Source organism: Amphiprion ocellaris, chromosome 23 (genome assembly GCF_022539595.1).
Source record: "Amphiprion ocellaris isolate individual 3 ecotype Okinawa chromosome 23, ASM2253959v1, whole genome shotgun sequence".
Classification (NCBI taxonomy): domain Eukaryota; kingdom Metazoa; phylum Chordata; class Actinopteri; family Pomacentridae; genus Amphiprion; species Amphiprion ocellaris.
In genome coordinates, this window is record NC_072788.1 from 10018244 (window position 1) to 10033899 (window position 15656).

General features: G+C 41.6%; 1 protein-coding gene across 1 annotated transcript in view; it reads left to right on the top strand.

Annotated features, from left to right (window-relative positions):
• adgra3 (adhesion G protein-coupled receptor A3) overlaps positions 1-15656 on the top strand; it is a 30012-nt gene that overhangs the window by 2258 nt on the left and 12098 nt on the right. Inside the window, exons 2-3 of the mRNA XM_023263528.3 lie at positions 6918-6989; positions 11884-11955. Of these exons, the coding sequence (XP_023119296.2) occupies positions 6918-6989; positions 11884-11955 (144 nt within the window). The remainder of the gene's footprint in view (positions 1-6917; positions 6990-11883; positions 11956-15656) is intronic.

Here is a 15656-nt window from a genome sequence, read left to right on the forward strand (position 1 = left end):
TTGTCTGTTAGTCCTGTTTTCTTTAAAGTACAGGATCCAGCAGCCATGAGTGCATTAAAAGGTGCTTCAACGTGTACTTTTTTTTGATACTGTTTGTGTTTAACTACTGACTGATGTTGGAGGTTGTAGGACGTCTTTCCAGTACAAGATACTGCAAAATACAAGCATTTACTTTCTGGAGTGACGAGACGATTTGTAGTAAATTGGAAAATACATATATGTACCTTCATTTTTGTGGTTGTGAAGCATTTACAGAATTTGTAGCGTTCTAGCTTGCTCTAAAGACGTTAAGCCGTTGCTACTCGTGTGTGTCTTCAGTGGGCTCCGAGTCTGTCATCTGGTTGACACTGATGGATTGGAGGCTTCTCATGATTTAGCATCCAGAGAACAAGAGAGATGTAATTAGTGAGCACCGACAGAAAGCGCAACTCAAGCATTCCTTCAGTCCTCTACTTTTGTATTTCTGGACAGTTGTTGTCATCTGTTGCAGGAAAACAGCAGAACTGTTCCCACTGGTAGAACCGTCCTCGCCTCAAAGTTCCCTGCAGACACGAGCGCCATTGACACAGCAATTTATGTGGACGACGCCGTTTTTTGGGTGTTAATTTACGACCTGTAAAATCAGCAGTCCCTCTCGGGGTAGTGGTGGTCCTGTTTTATGGCGCTCCCAACGTCTCGTGGTGGGTTTGACCGTGGCCTGGACACAGCTGGTCTGGACTTCTGTGAACGGAGACAGGAGTCTCGGCTGCAGCGAGAAAACTTTTCCCACAAAGCTTGAAAATCATTAGGCCTTATTTCGGCTTGTTAAGCTAAAGCAGCTGCTCGCATGGACACAAAGTTCAGGCTATGAATTTACTTGATTCTGTAAGTGGCACTGATTGTTTTAGCGAATAGTAAAGTTGTCAATAAATTAGATTATTTTCAGGAATTGAAAGACAAAATTATATTCCTTTTGTTGCACGGTGCTTTAATTAGCATAAGCTACAAATTCTTGACTTTGGTTTGTTGTCAGTGCCACTTCAAGGCTAATGTGGAAGTTTTCTTTTTAAAAAATTACACTTAACTATTTCATCTACTCAGGATACTAGTGTAATTTTATTCTGTTAGGGAGATGGCATACTGTCCTTGTCAGAAAGTTCAAGTGAGGTGTCATAACAAAAACCTGTTTCATTCATCATTCTTGCCTTGCTCCTTTTGTACATAAGATTTCCTGTTTTCCTCTTCAGGGGTTTTGCGAACAAATGAAACTTTTAATCCAGGCTTCTCACATTTAAAAAAAAAAAAAAAAAGGAAAAAAGATACAAACCACAAGCACGATTGTCTGGGATTTTCCTCAACTACTCTTTTGTGAACTTGTTCAACCACTGGGATAATTAGCTTGACATCATGCCAGAAAAATTACCCCCTCGTTGGGGCAGAACAACCAGAAAGCTCTAACTTTTAAGCGTGCCTGTTTGTACAAGCGCATGGTTATTTAGCGATCATTGTATAGCCAACTTAAATTATTGGTGCCATTAGTTTCCCCTGACATTGAGTGCATGTAGTTATTCAGTGCAGTTCTGCTCTGAATGCCTCTCTGTAGAGAAAAAAAATGAGTAATGCATTCCCCGCATTTGTGCTCTCCCAATGATACCACATGCCTAAGTAATCCGAGAGGAAATGACACAAATGTGTTTACAGCTGGCCCGTCCTCCCGTGTCAGTGTGGGCCCTCGGCTAAAATACGAGGGCCTGAATTTAACCTTTACCTCTCACAGACAGATTGCGTGAGTGGTTTGTAAGGGTGTGTGCATGAGTGCTTATTCCTGTGTACCTGTTTTAGTTTCAGCCTGCATACCCATACACACAGGAGCTGACTAGATTTAAGCTTTCTGTACTAACCCGGCTCGTATTTCTTCATGAGGATTGTTTGGTGGGATCGGGATCCATTCACAGCGCACCTGGGTTGGACAGTGCAAATAAGCACACCTGGTTTTGGCCTCTACAGACCTAGTGCAGGATTAATGTCAGGAAGAAAGCAGGGATTTCCTCCCGCACTTGCAGGAAAAACGCACTCAGTTTGACGGCACATCGGAGGGCAGTAAACTGTCTTGTTTTACAACAGCGCAGGCTAGGAGTTAAGGTTACATTCATCTGGTTTCTGTAAGATTTCACTTCCTTTCAGGCCGAGTTGTTTCCCTTTTGGATCTTAAAAATCTTAGGATGATTGTAAATTCAGGTGCATCAGCAGAGAGCGCGATAGGCCGTCATGTCAATCATCTCATATATTTTTCTATGTCGTGCCAGGAGCTTTTGAAGCTCTTGTGTAATGAGAACACAGGTGTCATGCATGTCCTAAGAGGATTTGTTTTTGGTGCTTCTGAAGGCAAGTCACCAGTCTAAAGGAATGCTCTTCTGTTTTTCATACCAGAAGAAAGCAAAATCCCACAGGTGAGGCTCTGACAGCCGCACATCTAGTTCAGCTTTGCCAGGTTTTCCCAAGAATCGGTTAATCCCAGACAAGGAATCCAGTTCAGTGCCTAGACATAAGCTATGCATGGTGCCTTCATGTCTGTGTTCATTTTGCTGCTCATCCTGTCTTATCCTGCTGTTTGCACGGTGGATCATTTTTACATTCAGCCACAGAGCTGTAAGGTGAATGCCTTTGTAAAATGGTTTGGCCTGTTGAATGTTGAAAGAAGGTTTTTGTAAGGCCTATGACTTACAGCACTGAAGGCTGCATGTCAAGTGGTCTTTTCAGTTTGCTCCAGCGCAAGTAAATCCATTTTAACCACTTGTTATTACCTCAGTAACATGTAGAATGGAAATCCAACATTTTTCTGCTGTTTTGGTGCTCAGTAGAGAAGAAAAATCATCATACTTGGATAATTTGTGGAACAAGAAAGTGCCGGATAACTGCAGAAATTACCTTGGCACATCGCAGCACCTCAGCCTTGGACCGGTTTCTTTTTCCACCTGAGCTGAGGCCTACTTTTCCATCCACTACATTCAGAGAAAGTCACTGTAGAAGGGTTTTTATGAACTCAGCTGCAGCCTGAAACTTATTTGAAAACCTGCTGAAGAGTTACGGATCTCCACACATGGGAGTTCTTTGTCTAAAACCCTCCTGAGCATAAAGAAAGTGTTGAGAGAAGAGCCGTTGGCTTTGTCCTTAAAAGACTATGTGCCTGTGAGGGGAGTGAGCAATGGCTGGCCATTTGTGTTTCTCTGGATAGTGTGCATACAGCCACAGGCATTTACTTCTGAAGGTTTATTTTCTGTAGTGAGAAAGAACTCAGGACTGCTTTCAATAGTGTCATATATACTCACCTTGAAAGCAAGATCAAATCTAAGCCAGTGCATTTAATATTACTTTGTGACTAAGAGTGGAAATTCCAGTTTTAGAGCAAGTTTTTCCATAAATGTCATTGAGATTTATTGCATGTGTATCAGTAGACAGGATGTTAGATTGGGTAGGATCCCCCTGCAGCTTGTTCCTGGCTTAAGCCCAAGCAGGTCTTATCTATGCATCGAGATAAGGGAGGCACCCCTCCTGTAGTGTTTGAGGCCTAGCCCGAAGAAATTCCTTCGACGGGTCTTTCGTCTGGAGACCTCAGGATGACGTCCAGAGACAGACGGTAGGGAAGCAGACGGTCTCGCTGCAGACGTCCTGGAGGCAGAGGAGACGCTAGTAGCTAAACGGCCATGATCTCTACACAGATTTGAGGCTTTGTTACATACATCTTGCAAAGTCAGCAGGGGTATTACTTTCACACCAATGCAAGAGTGTATAGGAAGACCAAACTGTGCAGCCAGAGCAGTTTCTAACATGTCGAGGTCACACTCGTGTCATGAGGAAGAGGGAGGGACAGGGCTGGAGACGGAGGGTAAGCATGCAAAGGAAGGAGGGAGGGGTGGAAAGAAGCCAAGGAAAGGGCTCATGACTCTCAGGAGAACGCTCTTTTACAGATTTATTTTGACAAGCTATAGAGTCACAAGGCTGCAAATGTGTATTTATGCAGCCCAGACTCCAACGGCAACCAAGATGTGTTGTTTTAAATGCACTGTGTTCTCTAAACCTAATTCTACAACTTAATATGAGAATGAAGGGACTATTAAAGCTCTGTGTACCATCAAATAACTTTGGCCTTGTCTACAAGTACATGGGCATTCTTTACAATGCTTCTTTTTCTATGCATTTTTGGTTTTTGTCCACATGCAAACACAGTTTTTGGTTACTACAAGCAGACCAACATGCTGGGTAAAGATATTTTTGCAGATTTGACATGTAGAAAAGTGCAGTGGTGGATGTGGCTGAAATAGTTCTGGTGTTAAACTTGCTAACAGGTCTTTTTACACATTGTGCAGATTCATTTTGACAAGCTGTTAAGTTACAAGGCTTGAAATGTGTATTTATGCAGTATTTATGCTGGGTGAAGACATTTTTTGCAGTTTTAACATGTTAAAGTGCAATGGCAGATGTGGCCAAAATAACTCTTGTGTTCTCCTTGCAAAGAGAACTTTTGACACATTTACCCATAAATGTGCAGTTATATGGGCATCAGAATCAGTCCATACATATGATTCCCCTCCTTCCTCTATACCCAGCATTGCTGGTAGCCCAATGGCACCAGTAATAGCTGCAGCAGCAGGCCTATGACTGGCTAATCTGACTTACCTGATGTAGATAATGGGTATAAGCCTGCCATTGGCTGCACGTTTCATGCAGCTTTCTGCTTCCCCTCTGCTATCTCCATGTTCCAATCTTGACAATGGGAAACAATGACAATAATAACCTCCAGGCGACAACCTACAAGCTGATAATGTCAAGTTTTGCTAAAGGTTTAGATCATGAAACCTAGTATTTTTTCAGTTAACTGTCCATTTTATTAGCCATGCTTGCCACTTTGCATGCAAATATTCCAACAAAACAATTCCTCCATCACTATTTTTTAGTAAACATTGTTTCTGTTTCCTGTTTTTTTGGCCCAAGCAAACAACTGTGATTGGTTTAACACCTCAGAGCCTGGGTGTTAACATGGTGCTGCCAGACCATTCTACGCAGAGTTCTATCAGAGCTAGAGAATGGTCTGACTACTGATTAGCCAATTTGTTCCTGTTTGCGGTTTGTTATTCATCCTCGACACCCCTAAAGCCATATTTTTGTAAATTCATACTGCTGGAGATACTCTTTTAGAGTAAACCCCTGTTTTAAAAAACATCTGTGCATGTACGGATTGAAAAGTGGGGATCTATTTCCGCTCACACTGTTTTTGCTATTAGACTATTCCTGTATGGCAGATGTCATCATGAGCTGTTAAACTTTGCTGTCACTTTGTTACATAATTTAAAAGCTTGTCTGTCCTGTTTGGGCTTCTGTAAAGGACGTTGGTGTCTTTGGAATTTAAAGATACTAGTTTGATTTCTACACACAGGTATTTATTACTGTGCTAGTGTACTGCCTGACCTGTATTCTGTTTATCTGGACCCACATTCCTAAATTCATACTCTTGCATCCATTTGGAATGCCAAGTATTCTTCCATGTAAAGTAGACTTTTGTGAACACAATCTTTGGAGGCCCAGATCTCTGCGTATATCATCAGATCATGTGCACACAGACGATGATAGAGAGTTCTAACATCTGCCATTTCAGCATTCAGAACTCTGGACAACAGTAACTGCTTGTGTGTCCCTACTCTCACCGAACAGCAGGGAGCCAAACAGCAAATCCCCAATGAGCCTCCTCCGTCCAACCCTGTAATAAAACAACCCCTCAACACCCCGTAATGACTCCAATCTGGGCCAGGGTTGTGGGTGCCACTAGCATGTATGTCGCCCACCACATCCCCTCCCTGCTGGCCAGAAACATACGCTAACCACAATGTCCCTGCTTGGGTTTTTTCTGCTGGGAGTTAACAGCGCTGTTGGTTTCCCAGATCCTTTGGGAGTAGTTTGAAAGAAAGACTAGGACTCTCAGGGACAGAAAGTGGAGCCTTGACTTTGGAGCTTTGTGTGCTGTGAATCAAGTTTGCGGGGAAATAAACTGCATAATAAAATGCAGTTTATTACCCAGGGAGGAAGCTATCAAGAATTCACACTTGGACTGGAAATTTTTCTCAAACTCTGCTTTTATTTTGTGGTGATAAAATTTAGAAAAGTTTGAAATAACAGGATTTGTAGTTGCCTGTATGTATGGAACACCTAACTCCTAATTGTTTCTTAATATGTACAGTTTGGGTTTTTAACCTTCTATAAACCCTGACAGCTCTTTATAGAGATGTAACCTCAATTAAATACTTGTTCTGGTTTACTGTGCTGGTGTGAATATGCACACAGTGTCTATTTTTGTGCCGGTTTCATGGCTAGTGTGCCACCGGTGAGTCATTGCAGCTGCAGATCAAATTATGATACATTTACCTGTTAAAACTCAAGAGAGCTCGCTCCTAATCTCATTTTGGCTACCTGTCTCAAAAGCACTCAGAGTCGCTGCCAATTTAACATGAAAGAAAACACTCGGATCAAGTACAAGTTGTTTTATCCGTCAGATCTCGAGACATTCTGTGACTGGAAGCTGAGAGTGTCTAGAGGACAAAGAGTGAGACTTAATATTGTTATCTATCAACAAGTAGCGGTGTGACATTGTTCCACTTCCTGATGAAAAGGACACTAGATCCTTTTGATTCCACCTTCACATTTAATTAACATTCCTTCACTGCTGACGTTAAATTTAGACTTAAGCTGACAGAAACACTTAAGCTGCCAGCAAAATGTAACACAATATATTGGAAATTTAACATTACACGCAGTTTTGGGTGCTATAAGACAGTGGACAGTAATTACAGAATTGATGCTGTCTTTTATGAGGTTTATCTATTGTGCACTAAGTTTCAGTAATCTTTTCTGTCGCTCTGTATTTATACATGTTTTTCTCTCCACAGAATTTTAAACAACAATAAAATTCAAGAACTCAGAAATGGATCCTTCTTTGGATTGTATGCTTTGGAAAAATTGTAAGTATTATTTTATTTTCTAAATGAGTCATTTTCAAGAGTGTTAATGTATCAGTGTTTGCAGTTAAACTCTTCAGACATGGGATTCATAACACTGCTAGCTTCATGAATCTGCAACATTTTTCATTTAAGCTATGTATAGAACATAATAGCGCAATAACAAGCAAAATATTAAATCTATGCTAATAGCAGCTTATCAGGTTGTTCAAATAACAATTCTGTCCATGTGTAATGAAAATCTAACTGCTACTTTACCAGCAGTAAAATAATCATGACCGATCCTGTTTCCATGTCAGAGATAATTTATTAGTTAAGTTACTGGTACTGTTGTTTGGTTGTTTCATGTGTGGAAATACATTCAGCTGGCTTCCTATAGAGCACCTCATATGGGTTCTGCTGCTATCTGATGCTGCAGGGATTTAATTAACTCAGAGGAAATACTCCTACAAACATCCAGAAGCAAGAAATTGTACCTCAGCCCATGGTAATATTTTGTCAAAAAAACAAATATGTGCATTTTTTTGTGAATCTCATTAATTTGAGCTGTTAGTCTCAGTGTTAAGAACTTTTCATTTAGTGGTTTAATAGATGTGAAATTGTTGACTGCTATGTTAAAGTGATATTGAAATGCTACCAGGTCCGGTCTACTGAAATTGCCATTGTAACTTTTATAAAAAAGTAAACGGTGTACTTATTTAGGCATGAAGCTGAAACGTTCTTTTGCAGTCACATTAATGGAAAGGGGTGCATATCTGAAAGGGGCTTCAGTGTTTCCAGCACATTTGAAGTAAAAATACTTCTTGGTTTAGGATTCACATCCTGAGCACATATTTAGGTTGTATAGATCCATGAAATATCACCAATGCACTGCACACATCTGGGGCTTTAGCTTGCCGTCAAAAAGCCCTCATAATATTCCATGTTATATCCACCAGTGCATTAGTAGGAGCTATCCATCACTCCACAAGTGAAGCTTTGGCTTGTGGAGCAGGAGGTTTGTAAAACACACATTGGCGTCATGCCAGTGGAACATCCAGGTCACAGAAAATGAGGAGGTACAGCACATTCACACAGCACTTAGCCTCAGTCAAGGATATCAGTCTATGGTGAAGGACTGGAGATGGTACTAGAAAGGGCTAATTATAGGTATAGCCCCGAGGGTTGGTGGTTATCTGCCTGGTGACATACTCTCGACATACAGCTGCTCGGGTATTCCGGGGATGAGGCCCTCTTTCTTTATAAGGAACAACATAAAAGCAATGTCACTTCTTCTCCAAGACATGGTCATGATAGCGGTTTGTAAAGTCTTTGCACTTGAAGTTTGAGCGATTGGTTGAGGCCTTTATTGGTATATCTGGTCTGGAATTCCTTGAACAATGCAGAAATGTCATTAGTCTCATGTGACTGACGCTGGCGATTGGAATGTCATCACCCGTGTTTTCTTCTTACAGAGAATTCAAGGAAATGGCTCTGGGCTTGCACATATGGGCCATGGGTTGATTTATCACTCGGAGAATGGCTTCATGCAGATAAAATAACCAGACCATTAATGGCCTTGCTTTTACCCAAGGCTACAATAACACATGACTGCATTGATATGGAATTCTAAGAGCATGTTTCCAGCCCGCTATTTCTCTCAGTCTGGTTAAAAAGACCAGAAATATACAAGATATATACAGCAGAATTGGCTACATTCAGCCTTGATGTATGTGTTCAGAAAGCAAAACTATATTTTTGCAGTTTTTCTGGGCCACACACGAAGTTTGATCTAATAGATTGTTAGTATGCTGCATTTTTACCTTAACTTACTGTTTAAAACTGTCCTGCATGACTTTTCTTGAGTTCCATATTAACTAGACATTCATCTGATGAAATTGTTTATAGATCTGCAGGAGAATCCCCTTATGGGGCTCCTGAATTGGGTCAGATTTTAGAGCGCGGGCCTCGAGGATAAACAGGAGGCTGTGTGCTGAATGTGTAAAAAAATCTTTGATCTTTCACCACCAAGAAAACCTCCAAGGCACTTACTGTGTTTTGTCTGTGACTGACCAGCCGCTGTGGTTGTAAACTCGGTTCTGGCTGTCGTTGCATCAATCCACAGGCAAGTTTACCTCCCAAAGCAGCTTCCATTGTGCCTAACAGACCCCACCCCACTCCGGTCCACCCTCAATCAGTGAAGCGAGGTTGCTAGATGGCTTGCTTTTGTCATTGTAATGAGGCCAAGCCAAGGCCAGAGGTGTCAGCAGTACGATTCCCACACACACACTGCATGCTGAGGCCTCTCCCTCGCTGAAATGTTCCTCCCACCTTAAATCACTCTTCTTTCGCCTCGAACTCTCAAAGAGGAGGGGAAAAAATGCAGCATGAGTCTGTTTGAATGCACCGAGGCTCTCCATCTTTGCCTTCCACCCCTCCTTCCTCCCGCCTTCCTTCACAGCTTTTTCTGTTTTTCTCTCTCTCTCTCTTAGTCCACAAAGGAACTCTACCTCATTTGGACTGCCTAAATGCAGTGGTGAAGACTGAGACAGCAGCTGGCTGTGAGTGCCGGAGAGGGGCAGAGAATCGATTACGCCTATCCGGCACTCTGCGTGAAATTGCAAAGTAACTGTGGAGACCGCTGTGTTTTGTTGGGGGCCAAAGGTGTCCCTGCTTGGAAATAAGCCACACAGAATCCCCCATTATCACTCTGCTCATAGAAATAGGAGCCAAGCTAGGCGACCGACACATGCTAATTCCTTTTTTCTAAATCCAGCGCTGTGGAGGAATGCTTATTGTGGGAAACGGAGCAAGAATAACGGCTCTAGTATGTGGCGATTCCTGAGGAGCTGGTTGTTTGCCAATTCATGAATGGGTAAAATACAACACAAAGCAAGTTCTGCATTAATATGAAGTTAGACTGAAACTGATTTTGGAATAGTGCATTTACTTACTGCAGCTTTTGGAAGGAGGACACGGTTCCAATTTGCTTAACCAGTAGGATTAGTGTGAGACTTTATAAAAACACAATCATTTCACACTTGCAAAGTTGACGTCCTAAGATTTGAAAAGCAGTTGTGAATTATACTGACTTAAAAATCTTGTAAATAAGTCACATATTCTTGATTTAAAGCAGCATTTTACAGTATATAAAAGCTAAAATGTCAGTGGTACAAAAATCCCATGAATAATGTGACTAACATTACAATCTAGTTCAGTATTGATTAATATAGACCCCTAAAATTGATCTTATTCTGAACTCTTTCTCCTCAGTGGAAATTTAAGTCTAATGCCAGGAACCTGTCATATTCCATACACAGTAAAAAGCCACCATGCCAAAACAACAAACTTGGAAAAAGATTTTTAATGAATCTTTACTCCACTTGACATGTTCTTTAATTTTACCGTGAGCATTGGAAGGCAGTAGACGTGCCCCCTTAAAAAATGGCAGCAGCTGGAAAAACCACCGTTCAGTTTGGGGCCAGTTCAAGAACAGCCCTGGAACACACGGAGAAATATTCAGCCAGCTATTTCAATTTGTCGAGAAGGAAAAAAACTGGCGTTTTCTCTCTCTGCAAATAGATTTAAAAGGTGCCAGGTCATGTGTGGTCTTTGGAAACTGAAGTGCAGCTATGGATGGTTAAACATGGTTCTCTCTGACTCCCCATATTTTATCCGCAAATATTGGAATATCAGAGCGCTACAGTGTTCTTATTGTTTTCATTAGTGGGAGTGGCTACTACAAATGTTCGTTCTTTTCCAGTTTCTCTCACAGATATCATTCAGTAACTGTCTCCTTTGTGATTGGTTAAAGCTGGTTGTGCTCCACAGAAACTTTCAAGCGACAACATTTTATTTGTTTTTGCCTTTCTTTATTAGAAATTATTGTCAAGACCTTGGACACATTAGAAGGTTGCAGGTTGTTTTTGTGCCTTCCTGTAACTCCTGCAGCTTGAAGCGAAGATGGCTTAAAAATAAATTAAAAGACAACCAAATTACAGGACTCAACATACCTGTTTATGCACCTGATACCCTCCAAACCTGGCTCGCACTAGCAGTGAGGGCCTTATAAGGATGTTTCTGATTTCTTTCTCCCGCCTTCTCACTTTTCTGTCAACACTACTTCACCGGGAATCCAGCTCTCCTCGCTCACATCAAAAGTTTTTAACAAGCAATAGTTTTTTTTTTTCGTCTGTGACTTATCTATGACCACCTACCCGCCTTCGGATGACAGTTGCCTGACATCAAACGGGCAGAGTTACCCAGAGGGTCTTTGTGTGGGTTCAGGTGGCGACTAGAAAGCCTCAGCTGTAATGAGTGACTAGGCAGTGCCTGTGCAGGTGAGCGCTGCAGGAATTCTGTGACCGCAAGCCTTTGAACTTCAGAAGGGGAAGGGAGGGAGGGGAGAGCAGTCTTTTGAGAGTCAAGTTGTCGGCAGTGCAGTGGGTTTGATGGGTGAGTTTGGACCAGGTCTGGACACAGATTCCTGGCAGTGGAGTCCAGCGGTTACAGTGATTTTTAATAATTTGCATGATACTGCACCCACATCTGCTCATACTTCATAGGCGCTACCTTGTAATTACAAGCTACTGTTGACGAAGCAGTCGCCAGAATACAGTTTAATAAGAAGAAATAGCAAAATTATGTTGTGGAAACGGTTGAGGCTGTAATCTGACTGAATTTATGTAATGACATTAACTGTTGTTTTGTTGCTTTGTCAGCAAGTGGTGAAAAAATGGGCATCACAAATTCCCTTTATTGCCCATGATGATGTTTTCCTGTCTTTTCTCTGATCTACACAAAGAACTTTTAGCTTAAACAATAACTGAAATCATTAATTGCTAAACTCTTGGACTGTTTTATTGCAGTTTCAATTGCTCATGATGACTTAAAATCTTTTTGTTTTTTGCCCCCACAGGGACCTGCGGAGTAACATGATCAGTCGTATTGAACCAGGAGCTTTTCTTGGCTTGCCAGCACTAAAACGACTGTGAGTACTGGTGGAGCTCCTGCAGCTTCGGCACCTCTTTAATGCGGTTTCTGCAAGTTTGTGTTTGCTCGATGTTCACGCATTTAGCCCCTCTGGGATTTCACTGAGGTGTTCTCTGTTTTTTTGGCAACCAAAAGATGAGAATTCCACCTCTTTAAAGGTTTAGAGTGCTTGCTTTAATTATTTTCCATGTGAGAAGAGGAACATTGTGAAGATAGCTTTTGTTCAGTGTAAGAAACAGTTTGAAGCTTTTTTTTCTTTTTGGATTATAAACTGACAGAAGTGCTGTGCTTTGAAAAACATGAAACTAGCATTTCAAATTAGCACATTTTTAATAGGAGCTGGTCCGAGCCAATTTCACTGCGTTCAGCAATGACTGCAAATACAGTACTGTGTTTGGAGCAGCTGTTTTATGTCCACGAATGCAATGTGCTGTGTGTGTTCTAACAGATTGAGGGTGTATCCAGTGTCCATAAGGGAGCATGGTCAAACACCAGTCTATTTCTACTGCCTTGTTTTGTCTGGCCTTGTGCCAGAGACCTCTGCAGACAGCATGAGGCCTTATATACTTTCACACACTCTGGCAAAAAAACTATGGAGGAGGATGTATAAATGTGTGCTTGTGATGTTTTTGAATATCACAACGGTAATTTTGATATGTAAAAGATTTAAAACGAAAATCTATCTGAGTTTTGGGGTGCGTGTTTGTGTGGGAGGTCAGATCTAAGTGTGTGTTGTGTGTTTCTCTTTGTGAAGGTGTGTATGTGCATGAGAGAGAGCAAGAACACAGCATGAACTGGAATCTTCCAACAGTACCCGGCCGCTGCCAACGCAAACTTGAACTTGGCTGCTGCTGTGGAGCAATAAGGAGGAGACAGGAAGGCAGTCAGCTCCTTGGCTCAGACCCGGCCTCATTTACCCCTCCTCCTCGATGCATATTCATGCCAGATTCAAATGGAGCCATGTCAGTCTATGTGTCTCCTGCATATTAAAATCACAAAATATTCCTAAAGGGTTCCTTATCACCTCCGAGATCTGAAAACCTGCCATGGAAATGCTTGTTCCGGGGTTTGATTTTGCCTGAGGGTAGCAAAGTGTAATTGGCCCCAACACCCGTCTGAGTTAATTTCAAAGGGTAGTCGTCAGTCACTCAGCTGTGAAAGGGAAGGAGCACAGAATAGAGAAGAAGAGCAAAGGAGATGAGGTACTAGTGCTAGACCCTGGGAATGTAAACACAGAAGCACTACATCAAGGGTTGGCACCTGCAGCTACACATCCAATGTACTTTTTTTTCCCAGTTTTTTGAAAAAGGGAGTGGAGTTAATCGGCAGTAAGGAATATATATAAACTATACGTTACCAGCTTTTATTTCACATTCATGTGTCATAACTTTTGCCATGTTGTGACCAGTCATGAAAAATCTGGAAAAGTTATGGAATTTGGTACGTAATGACTTTATCTCTGTCTCTTCTCCAGCCAGTCTTTACTTTCCCCCATCTGTCGAACTACCTCCCCACTCAGTGTTGCCTAATTAGAATTTTTCTCATTTCAAGATGTGCCATTTGGAAGGCCTATTTATCTTGCATGGGCTGTCACAGAGCACTGACAGGGGCATTTAGAGTGGAGGCAGCCGAAGTTGAGATCATCAGGCATTAGTCTTGTTGCATTAAAAACAGCTCCTGCATTAACACATCTTTGGGGGAAATTGTGTCCAAGAGGTTAGAAGCAAGTTTATAATTCAGATTCCTCACCTCAAGCGAGAGTCATGTGCATGCATACTGAATTACAAAGGCTTTAAAGTAGCTTGGCTTTGCATTCGAGCCAGTGTATTTCATTGCATGTAGATATTTCTCATTCCTCTGTAGTCATTAATCTCCAGACAGGCGGCATCCTGGATAAAACAACTGGATGGTGTCTTTTATTTGAGTCTTCCTGCCTTACAAAAGATCATTTCCTTCAAACCCCACACTCCCAGTTTTTGATACAGGTTTGTTTTTTCAGGCCCAGACTGAGAAAACTGAGAGACATTACTACAACATGTCAGGCTTATTGTTTGAGGAATTGGCAAGCTCGGTCAAAAAACCCCTAAACAATCGTATCAAGATGAAATCAAGTGGCCACATTGAGCTTCCAATCTGCTCTTCAGGAAACCAGTGGGTGACATTACTGATGCTTTATCCATCTTTATATACAGTCAAGGGTTAAAATCCGATCCAGAGACGATAAGACAGCCGTATAAAGAACTCCCCACTCACACCCACACAACAGGACTGATTTTTGATCTCAATCAGATCCTGTCTGGGTTTCTTGAGCTCTCAGTTGGAGTATAGGTTGCACTGCTGGTTCCACTCTCAGGGCTCAGATAAGTGCATCCCTTACCTCACTTCACAAACAGTCCACACACATAGTTTGAGATGTACTTGTACATTTATACAGCCTTCTCTCTGGCTGTACAACACTTTCAAACTCATCAGATTCTTCCAGCCTTGCCTTTCTACTCTACATTCCTCCAACAGCTGAACAGTCTCCGCTCAAACCTAATCACATCGGGCTATTTTTGCTTGTGCTCCTTGTAACATTTACAGCAACTAAAACACTCCTACGCGCTGGTAATTTGCTACATGCCTGTGGCTGAACGACGTGGTTGAGACTGTAGTCGCTGAAGAAAAGTGATACGTGATTTGATTTGCGTTTTTTAAAAATTAATTATTTCAGTCATAAAGGTTTCTAACAAAATGGCTGAAAGTAATAACAATATTCACCATCTCGTGTTAAGTCTCTTGATTGCAGCTGTAACTCCTGTATTTGAATCCAGGCGATGAAGTGAGATGAAAGTACAGCATCAGCTAAGGGAGCCTCCTCCTTCCACCACATTCACTTCTACCGTGTTATCTTTCCCATGACACACGATGCTCGCTCAAATTGGCAAGCCTGCAAAGGAAGCTTTTTCTTCTCTTTCAAGTGGAACTAATAACCTCACACAGTAAACTCCCCAGCTGGTACCTTAAGGACCAACACCAATAATTACATAAATGCCGGGATGTTAGCATATGCCTGCCAGTCATTTTCCAGGTATCACTTTGTGCTGGTATCACATTCCTCGAGCACCCCAGGATACAGTTTAGCTGCTGGGGTTGAGGTAATAATGTGTCTTTTCTCCCAGGCTCTTGTTTCTTTTCATAGCACTTTGCAGTGATTGGATCATCCACAGAGGAATACTGTCTGTGTTCCAGCTATTATCAAGGTGCTGCCACTTTGAAACTTTTCAGTTCTTAGCAGTGGTTGCTTCAAATGTTATCGGTCTGGGAATTGAATTATGTTGTGCTGTCTTGCTGTCTTTGAAATGTGATCATTGTGTGATAGTAATTACACATAACAGTGTGTCAATTTTAATTAGGTTAAGCATGCAGCCATTGTAAAGCTAAACTAATCAATATTTTAATGTCATTAGTAAATCAAAGGACTACATGTTACGCGAAAGTGGCAAACCCATAGACGATTATGATGAGTATTTGCAGTTCCTCTCAGCTTTGTTCTGTAGTATTTTAATGCTTGGTCATGCATTGTTTGAATTTTCCAGCCCACGGCTTCAATTTAGTGATTCTGTCTCAACTCTCTCATCAACATTTTTTCCAAACACAGCTGTTTTCAGCAAAGAATCTCCTTAAGAAAGTGACAGATAAAGAGCATCAGCATACAGC